The 19,838-nt window shown below is 50.0% G+C and overlaps 1 protein-coding gene across 1 annotated transcript in view; it reads left to right on the top strand.

The window, feature by feature from the left end:
- Window positions 1-19,838, top strand: part of LOXL2 (lysyl oxidase like 2) — a 113,146-nt gene that overhangs the window by 87,221 nt on the left and 6,087 nt on the right. The window contains 5 exon segments of the mRNA NM_001099053.1: window positions 12-179; window positions 2,201-2,366; window positions 9,586-9,829; window positions 17,514-17,629; window positions 18,768-18,904. Of these exon segments, the coding sequence (NP_001092523.1) occupies window positions 12-179; window positions 2,201-2,366; window positions 9,586-9,829; window positions 17,514-17,629; window positions 18,768-18,904 (831 nt within the window).

The following is a 19,838-nucleotide window of genomic DNA, read 5'->3' as shown; positions in this document are numbered from 1 at the left end:
TCCCTCCACAGCTGCGCCTGAACGGGGGCCGAAACCCCTACGAGGGCCGAGTGGAGGTGCTGGTGGAGAGGAACGGGTCCCTCGTATGGGGCATGGTATGCGGCGAGAACTGGGGCATTGTGGAGGCCATGGTCGTCTGCCGGCAGCTAGGCTTGGGGTTTGCCAGCAATGCCTTCCAGGTGAGAAGCCCCCACCCCCACCCCACCGCCGAGGGCCTTGAACCCTGCATCCAGTCCTATCCTGCCCATCTCTCGTCAGCCCCTGTCTTCTGTGACTCCCAGGAGGTAGAGAGCCATGGACTTGGAGGAAAAACCTCATCCTGTCCTCCACTGCTCTGTCCCCTGCAGGCCCAAGTCCTTGCATGGGTCATGCACTCTCTGGACTCTGGTTTCGGGTCTCAGCTCTGTGCACCGGGCTTGACCATGCCAGGGGCTCATTCTGTGGTGTCCCGAGCTGACTTTTGCAGGGGGAAGCCACTCAGTCCTATGGGGGGGTGGCATGTGGAGACCACCCAACCCAACACCCCAGACGCCTTAGCTCAGTGGTCCCCAGCCTTGCTGGCATCAGAGACTGGTTTTGTGGACAGCTTTTCCACAGACGGGGTAGGGGCAGGATGGATGCTTCAGGCAGTAATGTGAGCGATAGAGAGCAATGGGGAGAGGCAGATGAAGCTTCACTTACTCACCCATTACTCACCTCCTGCTGAGTGGCCGGGTTCATAACAGGTCTCAGACCAGTACCAGGGGGGTGGAGACCCCTGTCTTAGCTCACTCCCTTGCTGGCCCCTTTTCCCACAACATGCTTCCTCGCTGTGTCCACATCCATGCATCCTCGCTGTGTCCACATCCATGCATCCTCTCCTTGGTTGGCTGGCAGTTCCCCAAGCCTTGCTTCAGGACCCTTTCACAGCCGCTGCACACTCCTGCCGCCAGCTCAGAAGTGACTCAGCCAAGGGCAGCTAGGCTCCACCCCCCATCAGAAAGGAACAGAAGAAAGACAAGCAGTGGTTTGGATTAAAAAATCATTGCCCTCTGGACCCCATCCTGGGATGGAACATTGTCAGAAAGAGGCCAGGGGCAAGAGGAGTGGGAGCCGGGAGGCTGGAGGTCACTTCCCAATTGGACCCCCACCAGCTGGCTACATAATGACTTGCCACCTTTCCCAGCCTCTCTGTGAACATGGAACAAATAGTCCAGGTCCTCAATATCCAGGCTCTATAAACACCTTTCTTAAGCTTCTCCCAGAACAGGAAAATGTCCGGAGCACCCCCATCTCACTTTGCTAACCTGACTTCAGCCCCTGTGCCCTGGGTGGCTGCTTGAGGAAGGGGTTTCTTAGTAGCGACATGGGAGAACTCAGCCAGGCAGCCCTGTGGCAACTCCACAAACCACCCAGAAGGAAGGGGCAGGCCTCTGGTACCCGGGGCCGTCTGGAAGCCTGGTTTCGCACTGCCACATCATGTTTCTGCTGATCCTGCTTTTGACCAGCCAAGGCACTCGCTGGTTCTCCATGGAGTGTAGAAGAACAGTGCTCATTGCAACAGAGTGGCCGTCCGGCTATTTTTGTTCCCCGTCAGCGCCTTCCTAAGACACCTGATTCTCACAGCGGAGGCTGTGAGATGGGCCTACTCTTGACCTCAGTACGCTGATTGCAGGCCTTATCCCTTCCCGAGGCCCCAGTTTTCTCTCTAGAGGATGAGGAGTGCATAGGTTCTCTAGAAAATCAGAACCAATGAGATGTATGAAGATGGAACTATTGACAAATGTGACTAGATTTCTTCTCTCCTGCCAATCCTGATCAGTTGGTGGTGTCTCCCTGGAGCACGGTGGTGAGAAGGATTCTGAGAGCACAGTCAGGCTTAGAGGAGAGTGCTGTGATAGATTAGTAATGTCTGCCCAGGGCTCAGGAAGAGGGAGCAGGCAGTATGGCTGCTGTTCCTGATACATAGCATTGAGCACACTCTTAGGTGTGCTTTCCAAAAGGGGAGAGGGGCAGAATCCAAGTGCAGGGGGCGGGCCTCATTTGCGCTGCCACCAACAAACTGCATGACTTGGGTAAGTGACTGTGTCTTGGCTGTCTCCATATGAAAAATGGGATCAGAAAGCCTTGGGTGTTTTGGTGAGACTGAAATTTGATAGAATGTGGGAAAGTGACAATTTAAGGTGATGTGCTGGCTATTTGTTGTTGTTGGTTCACACAGGAGACCTGGTACTGGCATGGAAACATCAACGCCAACAAGGTGGTCATGAGTGGTGTGAAGTGCTCGGGAACGGAGCTGTCCCTGGCGCACTGCCGACACGACGGGGAGGACGTGGCCTGCCCTGAGGGAGGCGTGCGGTACGGGGCTGGAGTCGCCTGCTCAGAAAGTGAGAGTTCCTGGGGTCTAGACAGCTGTCCTGCCAGGCTTCAGGAGGGGCACAGAGCCTCACTGGTTATTCCCTGCAAGGCTCTGCCTGGGGTCTCTGCTATGAGCCCAGCAAAATGGAAAGTAGGGATGGATTCTTGTTAAGTGAGAAGAGTCAGGGGCAAGAGGAACTACCCCCATAGGCAACCCTGGAATCTTGCCTAATAACAGTGGAGAAGGCTGGAAGGAGGAGTTTGGAGTCTGGAAGCCTTGGGTTCAAAGGCAGGGTCACTGTGGATTATTTAAGTGGCCTTAGGAGAATTAAGTGACTTGGTCTCCGGGGAGCTGGCTTCTGGCTTAGCAGTGAAACACACACTGCTTGGTGGGTCCGCTTCCTTCCTTCTGCCCTGCCACCCAGATCATTTCCTGGGACTTCCCTGGGGATCCGATGGTTAAGACTCTGCGCTTCCAATGCAGGGGATATAGGTTCAATTCCTGGTCCGAAAACTAAGATCCCACATGCTGTGTGGAATGGTCAAAAAAACAAAAGGACATAGATCATTTTTTGTTGTCACACACACACACACAGGGTGATTTAACCTCCTAGTGACTCCCTGGGAATCCTAGAGAGCTTGACAATATGGAAGGGAGCCCCCACCCCCACCTCTATCCCCACCTTGGCCAGAATTCAGAATGGCCATCTCAGCAGGTTCCCTGCCAAGCTGAAAGGACTGGCTGACAGCCCTGTGGGTGTGTTCTTCTCTGGATCCCACCCTCCTTGCCTTATCAAAGGATTTCCTTGTGGATCTGGGAGGTGGGAGAGGCCCTGAGCCTGGCCAAAGGACTCCAGACCAGGCATTGCCTGCCGTTTATTAGCTGATCTTGGCAAAGTTAGTTCACCCCTATGATCCACAGTCTTCGTTGTTTTTCCTAGAGCCTGGAAATTAAATGTGACAATGACACGTGCAACCGCTTAAAAAACACTGATGCGCTGTCGTTTACCATCACGGAGAACTAGGGAGATTAAACTTGAACTCAGCGACTTCTCCCCCTTTTAGACCCCTTCAGCATTTCGTAACCCTTGTAAAGCAGGACTCTCAACCCCAGCGTGAGCTTCTCTGGGGAGACATTATATATTGTTGCATCCTTTCTGAGAGGAAAGAGTGAGAGTACCACCCTTACCAGACCCCCAGGCAGAGAGATGTGATCTCCCCATCATCGGGAGTCTTTTCTCAGCTTAATAATTTATTTATATTTTTAATATACCATTTATCAAAAAAGAAACTAAGATAATATAAACCTAAGTAAAATTCAAGGTAGTATAAGATAAAAGCAGATTTAGAAAAAAGTAGGGAGACTTCTCTGATGGTCCAGTGACTAAGTCTGCATGCTCCCAATGCTAGTATCCTGCGTTTGATCCCTGGTCAGGAAACTAGATCCTACATGCTGCAACTGAAGATTCTGCATGCTGCAACTAAGACCTGGTACAGCCAAATAAGTAAATATTTAAAATTTTATATATATATATATATATAATTTTTAAAAAGTAGGTATTGGCAAATGAGAGTGGCTCAAACTGGAACTGACAGAGATTAATAAAAGTTTGTATATTATAGAGACCTATACATTTACTGGGCTTCCCTGGTGGTGCTAGTGATTAAAAAAAAAAAAAACCTGACTTTCAGTGCAGGACATGTAAAAGACGTGTGTTCGATCCCTGGGCTGGGAAGATCCCATGGACGAGGGCACGGCAATTCACTCCAATATTCTTGCTGGGAGAATCCCACAGACAGAGGAGCCTGGCGGGCTGCAGTCCGTGGGGTCACACAGAATTGGACACAACTGCACACAACTTAGGCTAGCACAGCACATACATTTACTGTCATAGAGTCGTATACATTTATTGTTGTCATTATACAGCAAGCTTCCTACCAGCCAAAGGAAAGAGAGAAATGTGGTCTTTAATATAATTAACAGTATGCCTGGGCTTCCCTCATAACTCAGTTGGTAAATCATCTGCCTGCAATGCAGGAGACCCAGGTTCAATTCCTGGGTCGGGAAGATCCCCTGGAGAAGGAAATGGCAACCCACTCCAGTATTCTTGCCTGGAGAATCCCATGGACAGAGGAGCCTGACAGGATACAGCCCACAGGATCACAAGAGTCAGACACGACTTAGCAACTAAACCACCACCACCACCATGCATGAGGTAGAAACAAACCCTGAGTCAAGAGAAGTCCACTCCTAGATACTGAGATCAAAGGGGAGTTTTTCATTATGAGGACCAAGAATTATGAGATCAACAGGGCCCTCACATGCTCACGGCAGACCAAAAATGACCTTCATGGGGCTATTGCTCAAAGAACCCCTCTGCCTAGGCTGAAGGCATCAGTCAGAGTCTGCAGGGGGAGGAAGAGCCACTGGGGCCAGGAACACTGATCTGGCTTCATATTTTATTCATAAAGAGAAAATATATTCTTCTAGCAACCTTTTGCTTGCCTAGTGGCTCAGACGGTAAAGAATCTGCCTGGAATGCAGGAGACCCAGGTTTGATCCCTGCGTTGGGAAGATACTCTGGAGGAGGGCATGGCAACCCACTCTAGTATTCTCACCTGGAAAATCCCATGGACAGAGAAGCCTGGTGGGTTACAGGCCATAGGGTCGCACAGAGTTGGGGATGCTTTGGGTATTAGGAAGGTCAAGATCTCATTCCATGGCAGGTGTTGAGAATGGGCTACCAGCTAAGTCAGGCCACGTTACCTTGAGACTCCTGAGACGGAGGTAGGGCTGGCCTCCTCCCGGAAAGAAGAGAGCCTGATGGAGACCCCAGTGACCAGTGCAGAGGGAGACAAAGGGATTGTCCATTAAGTACTGACTAGTGTACAGATCATGAAAAGAGGCCACAACACCCTCATTAAACTGTGCACTCAACACTCAGCACCAGCAGTCGTGCATCCTGAAAACCTACTGGGCTCCATGCACAGCCAGGGAGGGGACCCAGACTGGGCAGAATTGCTCCAGGCAGTGATGAACATGAGGGAAGCAAAGCTCATAGAAGACACTCACCTCAGAAATTTGCAAGCATCAGAAAATAAAAGATGGATGGGTCTTAGGTTTGAAGGTTTGTTTGCTTGTTTTGAGATTTTTTTTTTGATGTGGATCATTTTTTTAAAGCCTTTATTAATTTTGTTACAATATTGCTTTTATGTTTCTTTTGTTTTTGTTTTTGGCTACGAGGCATGTGGGGTCTTTGGGTCTTTGTTCCTCAACCAAGGATCGAACCCACATCCCCTTCGTCGGAAGGCAAGGTCTTAGCCACTGGACCACCCAGGAAGTCCCTGGGTCTTGTCATAAATGATTCATATACTACATTCCTGTGAATTGAGGTACACTAGAAATGTTCAGTAGAATCTCACTTTTAAACAGAGACACAGTTAATCCTTTGGCGAAGAAGTTAATCCTTCTACTATAACTGTTTAGTAAACATAGATTGTAACCACTGGTGATTATTTTTTTTTAACACCTGCTATGTACATTGTGCTAATTGAATAGGTCAAGCTTGTTTTAAAAGAGGTAACTGGGTTAAAACTCTCATGTGGAGCAACAGTGCAAGGGGAAACTGGTAGAACCGGATATATATCAGAGCCTTGAAAGCATGCAACCTGCCCCCAGCAAGTTACAGAAATATATTCTGAAGAAACGATTAAAGTTACACACGGAGATTTACTACAGGATGTTTATCACTGCTTTATCTTTAACTGTGGTCCAGTGGTTAAGAATCCACTTGCCAATGCAGGGGACATGGGTTCAGTCCCTGCTCCAGAAAGATCCCACATGCCACCAGACAACTAAGCCCTCTCGCCTAGAGCCCATTCTCTGCAACTGAGAGCAGCCTGAGAACCGCAACTAGAGAACAGACCCCGCTCTCCGCAACTAGATAAAGTCCCACACAGCAACAAAGATATACTGCGGTCAAAAGTTAATAAGTAATATTAATTAATTAATTTAAAAATAAATAAAGTGTAGGTTAGGGTTATCAATTAAATATTGTAATGGATATCTATGAACAAGTGAATATGTCAAGATATGTTTTGAGAGAGGCAGCATTAACAGACTAATACAAGTAGTATTGTATGTAGTACAAATCTTCACACAGTATTACACATGGTGGGAATTTGTAATTCCCAGAAGAATCAGACCAAAGTATTAAGAGTGTTCTCTCTATGGGTAGCATGATTTCACTGTTAGAAGTTAGAAGTCTTAGTCACTGTTGTGTCCGACTCCTTTCGATCTCATGGACCGTAGCCCACCAGGCTCTTCTGCCCATGGCATTCTGCAGGCAAAAATAATGCAGTGGGTTGCCATTCCCTTCTCCAGGGGATCTTCACAAGCCAGGGATTGAACCCAGGTCTCCTGCATTACAGGCAGATTCTTTACCATCTGAGCTACCAGAGAAGCCCTGATTCATTGTTATTGTCTGCTTTTTATTATGGAAAATCTCAAGCCACTCTAAAGGAGATTCAGTTCAGCTCAGTGCAGTCTCTCAGTCGTGTCTGACTCTTTGCTACCCCATGGACTGCAGCATGCCAGGCCTCCCTGTCCATCACCAACTCCCAGAGATTACTCAAATTCATATCCATTGAGTTGGTGATGCCATACAACCATCTCATCCTCTCTCGTCCCCTTCTTCTCTTGCCTTCAATCTTTCCCAGCATCAGGGTATTTTCAAATGAGTCAGCTCTTTGCATCAGGTGGCCAAACTATTGGAGTTTCAGCTTCAACATCAGTCCTTCCAATGAACATCCAGGACTGATTTCCTTTAGGATGGACTGGTTGAATCTCCTTGCAGTCCAAGGGACTCTCAAGAGTCTTTTCCAACACCTCAGTTCAAAAGTATCAATTCTTTGGTGCTCAGCTTTCTTTATAGTTCAACTCTCACATCCATACATGACTACTGGAATAACCATAGCCTTGACTAGATGGACCTTTGTTGGCAAAGTAATGTCTCTGCTTTTTAATATGCTGTCTAGGTTGGTCATAACTTTTCTTCCAAGAAGTAAGCACCTTTTTATTTCATGGCTGCAATCACCATCTGCAGTGATTTTGGAACACACAAAAAATAAAGTCTGACACTGTTTCCACTGTTTTTCTTCTATTTGCCATGAAGTGATGGGACCAGATGCCATGATCTTTGTTTTCTGAATGTTGAGCTTTAACCCAACTTTTTCACTCTCCTGTTTCACTTTCATCAAGAGGCTCTTTAGTTCTTGTTTCCTTTCTGCCATAAGGGTGGTGTCATCTGCATATCTGAGGTTATTGATATTTCTCCCATCAATCTTGATTCCAGCTTGTGCTTCTTCCAGCCTAGCATTTCTCATGATGTACTCTGCATATAAGTTAAATAAGCAAGGTGACAATATACAGCCTTGATGTACTCCTTTTCCTATTTGGAACCAGTCTGTTGTTCCCTGTCCAGTTCTGACTGTTGCTTCCTGACCTGCACACAGATTTCTCAAGAGGCAGGTCAGGTGGTCTGGTATTCCCATCTCTTTCAGAATTTTCCACAGTTTATTGTGATCCACACAGTCAAAGGCTTTAGCATAGTCAATAAAGCAGAAATAGATGTTTTTCTGGAACTCTCTTGCTTTTTTGATGATCCAGTGTATGTTGACAATTTGATCTCTGGTTCCTCTACCTTTTCTAAAACCAGCTTGAACATTTGGAAGTTCATGGTTCATGTATTGTTGAAGCTTGGCTTGGAGAATTTTGAGCATTACTTTACTAGCGTGTGAGATGAGTGCAGTTGTGCGGTAGTTTGAGCATTCTTTGGCATTGCCTTTCTTGGAATGAAAACTGACCTTTCCAGTCCTTTGGCCACTGCTGAGTTTTCAAAATTTGCTGGCATATTGAGTGCAGCACTTTTACAACATCATCTTTCAGGATTTAAAATAGCTCAACTGGAATTCCATCACCTCCACTAGCTTGTTCGTAGTGATGCTTTCTAAGGCCCACTTGACTTCACATTCCAGGATGTCTGGCTCTAGGTGAATGATCACACCATCATGATTATCTGGGTCGTGAAGATGTCTTTTGTATAGTTTTTCTGTGTATTCTTGCAACCTCTTCTTAATACCTTCTGCTTCTGTTAGGTCCATACCATTTCTGTCCTTTATTGAGCCCATCTTTGCATGAAATGTTCCCTTGCTATCTCTAATTTTCTTGAAGAGATCTCTAGTCTTTCCCATTGTATTTCTTCACATTGATCACTGAAGAAGGCTTTCTTATCTCTCCTTGCTATTCTTTGGAACTCTGCATTGAAATGGGTATATCTTTCCTTTTCTCCTTTGCTTTTTGCTTCCCTTTTTTCACAGCTATTTGTAAGGCCTCCTCAGACAGCCATTTTGCTTTTTTTGCATTTCTTTTTCCTGGGGATGGTCTTCTTCCCTGTCTCCTCTACAATGTCACAAACCTCCAGCCATAGTTCATCAGGCACTCGGTCTATCAGATCTAGTCCCTTAAATCTATTTCTCACTTCCACTGTATAATCATTAGGGATTTGATTTAGGTCATACCTGAATGGTCTAGTGGTTTTCCCTACTTTCTTCAATTTAAGCCTGAATTTGGCAATAAGCAGTTCATGATCTGAGCCACAGTCAGCTCCTGGTCTTGTTTTTGCTGACTGTATAGGACTTCTCCATCTTTGGCTGCAAAGAATATAATCAGTCTGATTTTGGTGTTGACCATCTGGTGTTGTCCATGCGTAGAATCTTCTCTTATGTTGTTGGAAGAGGGTGTTTGCTATGACCAGTGCATTCCCTTGGCAGAACTCTATTAGCCTTTGCCCTGCTTCATTCTGTACTCCAAGGCCAAATTTGCCTGTTACTCCAGGATTATTCTAAAGGAGATAGAATAATATTAATATAATGAAACCTTATGGACCCATTACCCAGATTGAACTACTGACAATATTTTGCAAACATGACAAAGAGTCACACACCACTGAACCACTAAGCATGCATGCACACAGTGAGATCTGCAGAGGTGTCCAGCAGGGCTCTCAGAGAAGGGAGAAGGAGTTGGGGGTAGTAATCCCTGACCCCGATAGGGGAGACCACAAGAGCCAGTTCCAGATGCTCGGCAGGCATGCAGGCCAGTCACTGCTCGGGAATCAGAGGAAACCTAGGTGGGAAGGGGCGTGGGGTCTCTGGCCTGTCTGAAGCCTGTGTCTGCCCTGCTCCCAGCCGCCCCTGACCTGGTCCTCAACGCAGAGATCGTGCAGCAAAGCACCTACCTAGAGGACCGGCCCATGTTCATGCTGCAGTGCGCCATGGAGGAGAACTGCCTCTCGGCCTCGGCCGCCCAGACCAACCCCACCACGGGCTACCGGCGGCTCCTACGCTTCTCCTCCCAGATCCACAACAATGGCCAGTCCGACTTCCGACCCAAGAACGGGCGCCATGCCTGGATCTGGCATGACTGCCACAGGTGAGCCATCCCTCCCTGCCCCAGCCTGCCAACCCACGGGACCCAGATGGGACGCAGACTCACAGGGCCACTTAGACACAGCTGAGCGGCCACATGGTCCTGGGGGCAGGGCTCCCCCTAGCTGGAGGGCTCCTTTACATTTGCAGACAGCGTTCTCCCCTCCCAGAGGCCTGGCCCACCTCACCCTCTCCAAGCCTGCTCTCTTTCTTGCCCCTGACACCTCAGAAACAAACTTCATTGAGAACCCAGTGCCCCTCCATTGACCTCAGTCAATGGTGTCAGGTGTGTTCTCAGCACATTCGTGCTCTGCAGGGAGCTTGGGGTGCTGCAGGTGTTGGATGCTGAGTTCATGTAGAAATATATTTTATTCTAGTCTAGTCTACTTTATCTTTATTTTTGGCTGTACTGGGTCTGCGTTGTGGTGCCCAGGCTTCTCTAGTTGCGGCATGCAGTCTCTCTACTTGTGGCATGTGGGTTATTTTAAAGACCAGTATGTTCTACATGTTGAACGTCTCTAGGAAGATGGTGAGTGTGGAGACACAAGTTCTAGGCCCAGGAGTCATGAGACCTGGTCTCTCAACCCAGCCATGCCTCTAACCAGCTGCATGATGTCAGGCCATCTGGGCCATGTCAGCTGGGACCTCCACTGTCCCTTCCCACCCTCAGTCTGTGGCTTGTTCCCAGTGCTATATAAATTCCTGGATGAGAGCAGAGCACAGCCCCAGAGCCAGCCCAAGCTGGAGCCAACAGAAGCCTTGCCATTCATCTCCCTGTGCTCCCCAACCTCCTTCCTTTTGTTCCTTTGCTTGATTCCCACCCTAATCCAGAACCCTCTGTCTGTTGCTGCTGGCTCTCATTTTGCTGCTCTGACCTGAGCTGGGTGGGTAGAGGGAACAGAGTGAGCAGTTTTGAAAACGAACAGAGGGAGGCCCCTGCCATTCAACATGGCAGCCACCTTCCCACCCCTTCCCCAAGGGACCACAGACTTTGACCCAGCGGGAATGCAGGGTCGCTGTGCTTAAATTCCCATCCCTACAAGAGTTTTGCATCAGGTCCCCACGAGGGCTGGCAGCATCTGCAGTCAGTGTCAAATCCAGGGCCCTTGGGAGATTGACGTAAGATTGCGTAAGAATCTGCATGTTAACAGGTCCCCAAGGGATTGTGTGCCATCAGTCTGAGAGGCCCCAGTCTGGCTGACCTCTAGGTCCTTCCAGCTCTGAAGTGTGATGATCACTGTTAGGGACACAAGAACTAGAGTTGGTAGAAAAAGGTACCAGGCAGGGTACCCTCCTTATTCTGAATCAGGAAGCTGTGGCTCTGCATTCACATGACTTGTCCAGGATGAAGTTGGGGAATGGGGGTCCTAACTGGGGCCTGCCTGACTCCCAGTATGTGCCCTTCCTGGTACCTCCCCCAGTCTTCAGAAGGGCTCCTCTGGTGGCTCAGACAGTAAAAAAATCAGCCTGTGATGCAGGAGACCTGGGTTCCATTCCTGGGTCGGGAAGATCGCCTGGAGACGGGAATGGCAACCTACTCCAGTATTCTTGTCTGGAGAGTCCCATGCCCAGAGGAGCCTGGTGGGTTACAGTCCATGGGGTCGCAAAGAGTCAGACATGACTGAGCAACTAACCCTTTCCTGTCTTTCCCCTAGTCTTCATCACAAATCTGTTGGGCTGCTTTTTCATGTCATAATTTATGGCCTAGTCACATTTGAAACTGTTTAGGGATAGAGTTGTTCACTCCATTTCAAAAGAAAGGACAATTTGAACTTCCCTGGTGGCCCAGTGGTGAAGACTTCACCTTCCAATGCAGGGGGTTGCAGGTTCTTAGCTCCTGGTCAGGGAGCTAAGACCCTACATGCCTCATGGCCAGAAAACCAAAACATAAGACAGAAGCATTATTGTAATAGATTTAATAATCTGGTCAAAAATGGTCTGTATCAAAAAAAAAAAGAAAGGACTGTGATAGAACTTGGGGGTGCTAATATTCCTTTATGTAGTTGACCCTTGAACAACACAGATTTGAAATGCGTGGGTCCCTTTATACATGAATTTTTCTTTTCCAATTAACGTAGTACCTCTACATATTTTCATTTTATAGCTTTTAAATTAACTCAGTGTGGGGAAAAGTTTGTGTTCGATTAGAGATCACAATACATGGAATCAAAAGAATTAGGGCTGCTTGTGTCCGGATTCTATCCAGGCAGTTTCAGTTTCCTGCCCTCGGGTGAGTCATTTCTGAGCTCCTTTGTTTCTGAGGCTGAGATAACAGTTCTTGGAGTTTCAACTGCTCGGAGGTCAGTGCCCCTAACCTCTGCGTTGTTCAAAGGTCAACTGCAATTACTCTTGGTATGTCCTGAAAGTCCTAATTAGCCAAAGAAGTTTGGGTCTTTATATAGAAGCATGGAGGTCTTCTGCAGGGAGGGAGTCAGAGAGTAAAATTAAAGCCCTGACGTATGGGTGCCTGATTTCCTTCTGAGAATACATGGCGGAAGCGCTGCCCTTTGGATCTATAAGTAGAAGGTAATTGAGTCTCTGCCCCATATATGGTGCTCCACCCAGACATCACACGGTAGGGCTCTCCCTGTGACATAGGCTTGCTCTCCAAGAAATGGTTTCTTCTCTGAGAATACACATGGTGACCTCATGGAAGTGTTTCTTCTGAGCCGGAGCTCCAAGCCACCCTGACCTCCCCGCCCCAAACCCTGCTTTTCCTGTGGTCTATTTCCTTTCTTTGTTTACAGATGTTGTAATCAACGGTTTGGAAGGAATGGGTGGGAAAGATCACACTGGCTAAGCATATGTCCCTTCAGCCTTGCCCTCCTGGACTGTGGCTGAGAACCTCTGACCACAAGACCCCAGGGAGTGTAAGAAACTCCCCACGCCTGGCCTCCAGAGCTCCAGGGGAGCTTCTCCAGGACCTGTGGGAGGACCTTCAACAGGACTCCTGGCCCTGAATCTCTCTGTTGGGTCCCTTTGGGAGCATGATGAGAACTGACCCATCCTCCACTCAAAAAAATTATTTCTGGATTTTACACCCTGTTTCAGCAGATTTACAGATGCTAAAGCCCATCTGTGAAGTCAAAGTTGAGAACTCTGGCTCAAGTTAGCCTGAGTCTGTAAAATGGTCACTCCCAATTTAGCTGATGCTATGATGAGGAACAGAGATATAGTCTTTGAAAGTGCTAAGATGAAACACCACAGGGGCTTCCAGGTGGCAAAGCCGTAAAGAACCCGCTTGCCAGTGCAGGAAATGCAGGAAACGTGGGCTTGATCCCTGGGTCAGGAAGATCCCCTGGAGAAGGAAATGGCAATCCACTCCAGTGTTCTTGCCTGGACATCCCATGGACAGAGAAGCCTAGCAGGCTACAGTTCATAGGGTCACAAAGAGTTGGACACAACTTAGCAACTGAGCAGGCACACACAAGGCGACGCTCAGAGACTGAGCCCTCTCAGAGCCTCCTCACGAGCCAGCCTAAAGGGAAATGCTCTGAGCCATTCTCTCTCATCACCATGGCTCTTGACTGATGATCCTGATGGGGGTCCCCTTCCTGCTTCTTGTGCCCCAGCTAGTGGGCCACACTGCTCACCTGGCACATGATGTCACAGAGCAGCCTTGCCGCTCCTGGTTCTCAGCCCCCGCTGTGTCCCAGGGTGCAGCATCCTGCCTTGCCCCCTACCTCAGGAAAGCCCTGGAGGGGAACTGGGAGCTGGAGATGCAGGGAGACGGATATCCAACACAGGTGCCAGACCCTCTGATCACGGGTGGCCCAGCTACAAAAGGCGGGACTTCGTTCATCACCCCCCCACACGGGTGGCCCGGCTACAAAAGGCGGGACTTCGTTCATCACCCCCCCCACACGGGTGGCCTGGCTACAAAAGGCGGGACTTTCGTTCATCACCCCCCCCACCCCCGCCACCATGTGCAGAGCAGCCCATGTTTTGGGTCAAAGCCCTGCAGATTCCGTGCGGCCTCAGTGAGCCAAATTGAGGCCTTCATCCCATCCGGGAGGGCTTTGTTCCACCCGAGGACTGCCTAGCAGGTGGGGAAGGGCAAGGCCGAGCGAGCAGCAGGGCTCCTGCCCTTTTGTGGCAGCACCTCCTGAGGTTGGAACACACCCCTACGTTCTCTGAAATGGGAATGGGAGCATCTTCTGATCCACACCTGAATGCCAGTCAGGACTGGCCAACCTGGAGGCACCGGGGGACACATGGCTGGTATAAGAAAGGAAGAAGAGTGAAGCATCTCTGTAACATGCGCTGATGCTCAGACGGAAAGTCTTATCCGGGCCCGAGATGACCTAGGGTAACAAAGAACATACCCAAACCTCACTTCTTGTTCTGGACTGTCTTTGTCTGTCATCCGCGTGTTCACCCAGAGCCCTGTACCTCGGCTGGTGCCGTGCCTTAGTGTACCTCGCTCTCTAGTCTCACGGTGGAAGATCACCCTTCCTCTCCGCCAAGTTGCAACGACCTCCGACGGCCTCCAGTGAGCTAGTGTCCGGTGTTCTGTCCTGCCTAGACTTCCTGAATCTCTGCAAACCGGTGTTTCCCTGTCTTTATCCCATAGATCAGGATACCTCTTAGACCTCTGAAGATTAGGACGCTCAGCCTGAAATGAGAAAATGTCCCTGGATCACCAGATGCTTCCTCCCTCCTTCCCAGCAGCCTCGATCTGAATCTCCTGGGGTGTGAGTGTGGGTGGTGAAGGGTGGGTGCCCCTGGGCTTTCCAACCAGCCCGCTGGGAGAAGAGGTGGCCCGGGAGGTGATGTCCACACACGCCCCAGCAGTAAAACACAGAGGCTCCCGGACCATAGCTAGCTAGCATCATGAGTCTCCAGCCAGCTGCTTCCCTCCCTGTGTCCACAGGGGAAAAAACGAAGAGTCGGGGAAGACTCTTAAATCAAGTCTGCAGGAAGCATGGGCAGCAGGAGAAGGTCAGCCTTACAAGAGTCTGTCTGTGGGCTCCGTCTGCATTTTGTTTAGACAGTGGAACATAAACCTATTCCTCTTCAGTCTTTCCAGCCAGTAAACATAGCAACATAAACCCCTCTCTGAAAGAGGTAGACATGTTTTAGGCAGTGAGTCAGACCTTGTGTCCCATCTTGCTCCTTCAAGAAGCCAAAATAGACTCTTTCAAAGTCATTCCTTCAACTGCCACAGAATGCATCCTTGTAACTGTTCCCCATGGGTCCCTGGCTCAGCATCCTTTTACCCAGGAACCCAAGTGACCTGGGAAAAGCCCAAGTTAGGAACTTCTGACGTTATTTATAGCACCAGCCCAATGCAGGAAGAAGGGGAAAGGGCCTCTCATTTCCTCTCTGAAAAGTTGTCCTTTTAATTTTCCTCTTCTCTCTGTCCTCTTCTGTTCCCATCCAGCCGAGACAGCCTGAGGGCAAACACCTAAGGCTGGGGGTGGGGTGGTGGGGGGCGGCGAGGAAGCTGCTGTCGGCCAGGAAATAATCATAGCAATGGGTCCCCTGGAGAAGGGAATGGCAACCCTCTCCGGTATTCTGGCCTGGAGAATCCCATGGACAGAGGCCTGGCAGGCTACAGTCCATAGGGTCGCAAAGAGTCAGACACGACTGAGTGACTAATACACACAGTCGTAGCAATGGTAGCGGTGTTGATAGTAATAAAGCAGGACTCCATCACTCAGGGGAGTAGCAGTGGTAAGGAGAGGGTGGACAGGTACTGAGTGTTCCTCTGTCTCAAGCCCCGTGTTAGGCATTTCTGTGACTTCTAATCCATGTTTTCTTTCCTGTTAATAGTTTACTTTTATTTATTTTTTTAAAGTCTTTATTGAATTTGTTACCATATTGCTTCTGTTTTATGTTTTGGTTTTTTGGCCACGAGGCCTGTGGGATCTTAGCTTTCTGACCAGGGACTGAACCTACACCCCCTGCATTGGAAGGTGGAGTCTTAGCCTCTGGACTCAACCAGGGAAGTCCGTCTCCTAGTTCATCTTTACAGAACCCCTGACGGGGGTCATGCTATCATTCCCTCTTTCCTGCGGAGGGAACTCAGGTCACAGGGAAACAAAACTCATGATTCTGTTCCCCAAACCTTGGCACCTGGTGCCTTCTCCCATTTTCCAAATGTTGCTGGAATGACAGACGAGCGAGTGCGAATACTTGCAGCCACTTGTGATAAGACGTGTAGCAGCTTAGGATGGGCCTGGCACCAAGCCCCTCAGGAAGGCCTCTCGGAAGCCATGTTTCCCATGTTACTCTGCACCAAACACAGGCCTTTCCAAGAACCTGCATCTGTTCTCAATTCTTCCCGAGGGATGAGATGGGACCCTCTTAGGTAAATGTTCATCCGGGGCAAGAGCCACGGGGGTGCACTATCTCTCTTCCTTCTCTGCTCCCTTTTAGAGGATGTGCTGGTCACCCTCTCCCTCCCACGGGGTCTCAAAGCCCCTTTTTCCCCCTCTTTTTAAAAAAAATTTTCTTGATGCCAGGAGCACAAGTTTCTGCCTCCATCACCTAGTTTGGGACACATGTGTTCCCTGTTCATCAGCGCCTGCTCTTCCCACCCTTTCTTCCCCTCTTCATTCTGTCTCCCTCCCGACCATACTCCCACTTTAAACGTTTTCTAAAGAAACAGTGGAAACAGTGTCAGACTTTATTTTGGGGGGCTCCAAAATCACTGCAGATGGTGATTGCAGCCACGAAATTAAAAGATGCTTACTCCTTGGAAGAAAAGTTATGACCAACCTAGATAGCATATTCAAAAGCAGAGACATTACTTTGCCAACAAAGTTCGTCTAGTCAAGGCTATGGTTTTTCCAGTGGTCATGTATGGATGTGAGAGTTGGACTGTGAAGAAAGCTGAGTGCTGAAGAATTGATGCTTTTGAACTGTGGTGTTGGAGAAGACTCCCAAGAGTCCCTTGGGCTGCAAGGAGATCCAACCAGTCCATTCTGAAGGAGATCAGCCCTGGGTGTTCTTTGGAAGGAATGATGCTAAAGCTGAAACTCCAGTACTTTGGCCACCTCATTCGTAGAGCTGACTCGTTGGGAAAGACTCTGATGCTGGGAGGGATTGGGGGCAGGAGGAGAAGGGGATGACAGAGGATGAGATGGCTGGATGGTATCACCGACTCAATGGACGTGAGTTTGAGTGAACTCCGGGAGTTGGTGATGGACAGGGAGACCTGGCGTGCTTCGATTCATGGGGTCGCAAAGAGTCGGACACTACTGAACTGAACTGAACTGAAAGACATCGAAGAGTGACTTGCATTCATCTGCAGAAAGTGCCCAGGTATGAATGAGCTGTGACAGCCACTTTAGGTCTCTGGAGGGTGCTACATCCTTTTACTAAATATATCCTAATTTATTGAGCTTATTGATGCTGAGCCCCCTGTTCATCAGTTTATCTGATTAATTCCCATTGCACCCCATCCATTACATGATTATTCCCATTTAGCAGATGAAAAAACTGAGGCTCAGGAAGGTAGTGGGTTGACCCCTCCGGAGCCCATGGAAGCACCACGATTCCACTTCTGTCCCATCCCCCATCTCATAATGCCCTGTCCACTGCACACTTTTCTCCCTCCACCACCACTTTGGACCACACTGCTCTGCTCGAGATGTCCCCGGAGGGGAATGGCCAGCTGGGCCATCGCTTGCAGGTGGCAATCCTTCCAGAAACTGACATCCAGACCTCCCTCTCGCCCCCAGGCACTACCACAGCATGGAGGTGTTCACCCACTACGACCTGCTGAACCTCAATGGCACCAAGGTGGCAGAGGGCCACAAAGCTAGCTTCTGCTTGGAGGACACAGAATGTGAAGGAGGTATTCGGGGGACAGGGCGGGCCAGGGAGATTCTGAGGGACTCAGATGCTCCCGCGTGTGCTCATTCGGCCAGGATCCCAGGCCTGGCTCGGGACTCTGTGTCACCCTGGCCCCTGCTGACTCCTCACTGGAGACCTCATGACTACCATCTGGGGCTGGAGGGATAGGGTGGGCAAGGCCTGGCTATAAAGGCACCTGGGTCCCCAGAGTCATGCTGACAGGCACTGGTGGATCCAGTGCGTCCACTGGTGGGTCTCCCCTGTGAGGCTCAAACCCTTGAACCTGACACGCAGTCCCCTCCCGCTCTGGCTGCCACACTTTCTCTCTGTGTCCAACACAGATACACAAGCCCCACAGGTTCTTACCTTCCAGTTCAAGCTCAAAGCCCCACTTTGAGGTTCCCAGACTCTCTTGACTGCCCCAGGCAGAGGCAGCACCCCACCCACACCCCCAGTCACTTCCATACCTGCATGGTGACCACTGTGGGCGCCCCTGCCATCCTGGCCTGACCGAGCTCTCTCAAGAGGAGACAAATGACTCTTCTCAGGGCAGCTGGGACTTAAGAGTAGCGCCCAGACTCGGCAGGCTCTCAGTAAATGGGTGCTAAATGTCAGTGGTTGATGTGGCCCCTGGCATGTCATGAAATCACCCAGCAGATGGGTTTTGAGCACCCACTCTGTGCCACACAAGGGGCTGACCCAGGACGGGTCAGAGAGATGGGTCAGACCAAGACCACATCCAAGAACGGATGCCCTCGGGGAGACCAGATGACCCCACCTCAGGCTCAACAATAAACACCATAACTTACCCAGAATAGCGCATGCTTCATTCCCAGGCTGATATTCCTCAGAAAGGCCAGGGTGGGCCAGAGTGGCCCAGGAGGGCTTCATGGAGGAGGATGCAGTGGGATGTGGATAGGGAATTGACGGGGGGATTCTACCAAAAGCAGAGCAGAGCAGGGATGGGCTGCCGAGTCCAGAGGCAGCCAAGGCTGTGGGCCTGGAGAAGGGAGAGATGCTGAAGGTGGGGTCTGGAGATGCGCCTCTGCTTAGCAGGCTGCTTGGGGGCCTTCGTGGGGAGCACGGTGGAGGGACCGTGGGTGCCTGGTGACTGGGCTTCCCTCTGTCTCCACATGCAGACATCCAGAAGAGTTACGAGTGCGCCAACTTTGGTGAGCAGGGCATCACCATGGGCTGCTGGGACATGTACCGTCATGACATCGACTGCCAGTGGGTCGACATCACCGACGTGCCTCCTGGAGACTACCTGTTCCAGGTGAGGCGCGTAAGGGGCTCCAGGCCCCCCAATGATGGGAGGAGGGGTCTCTGCCTGAGCAAATGGGTAGGCAGCCTCCTGCTGATGGTGCCCAGGCATGGAGGCCGGGCTGTCTAAAAGGGCACAGAGTCCTGCACCTGGTATTTGCAAATCAAAGGGCATCTGCAGGCCAGATTTGGTCCTCAGGCCAGGAATCTGTGCAGACTCTAAGGCGGCCTACACTTCTTGTGTCTCTGGAGCTGTACTTGCACCTCCACCCTGGCTTCTCCCAGGGCCCTCCCTCAGGCTATCTTGGCCTGTGCTGTCAGGGCTAAAAGCAATCCCGTAAAGAGCCATTCACTCACAAATGTCTGTGACTTGCCTCTCCCAGAAATGTTTGCCTCATAGAAGAGGATCTGCAGAGGGGGCAATGTTCAATGCAAAGAAATAAACCTATAATGGTAGATTGTTAGGTACTAGAGACAGCCTGTCCAGTGACTGTTTGTGCAGCGACTTCCCAGGGCTTCTACGTACTCTGTCCAGGGGAAGGGCCACCCTGAGACAGGAACTAAGACGCATTGGCCTCCCACCTTCCTGCAAATAGCTGCAGGCCCCAGCCAGGGCCCAGACTGGTGGGGGAACCCAGGGTCACTGTATCCCCAGCGTCTCCCCTTCAGGCACACAGGCGCACTCCTGCCTGCGGAGACTTCACCTTATTTTTCCCACATCCCCACCCATCTTGCTTTCAAGCTAGATCCTTGGGTGACCAGAAATGTGTCATTTTGTCTTGAAAGCTTTCCTAGGAGGGCATTCAGCCAGCCCAGGGCCTGGCCACGGTCCCCACCTTATAGAAAATCCTGGGAGGAACCAACACCTGCAGGGAAGTGACCACAGAGGGGCTCTGAAGGTTTCCCTGGTCAGTTTCAGAGACTGGTAATCAGACAGCCAAGCACTT

The sequence above is a fragment of the Bos taurus genome, chromosome 8, assembly GCF_002263795.3.
Source record: "Bos taurus isolate L1 Dominette 01449 registration number 42190680 breed Hereford chromosome 8, ARS-UCD2.0, whole genome shotgun sequence".
NCBI classification, from domain to species: Eukaryota; Metazoa; Chordata; class Mammalia; order Artiodactyla; family Bovidae; genus Bos; species Bos taurus.
This window is presented reverse-complemented; position numbering and strand designations above follow the sequence as displayed.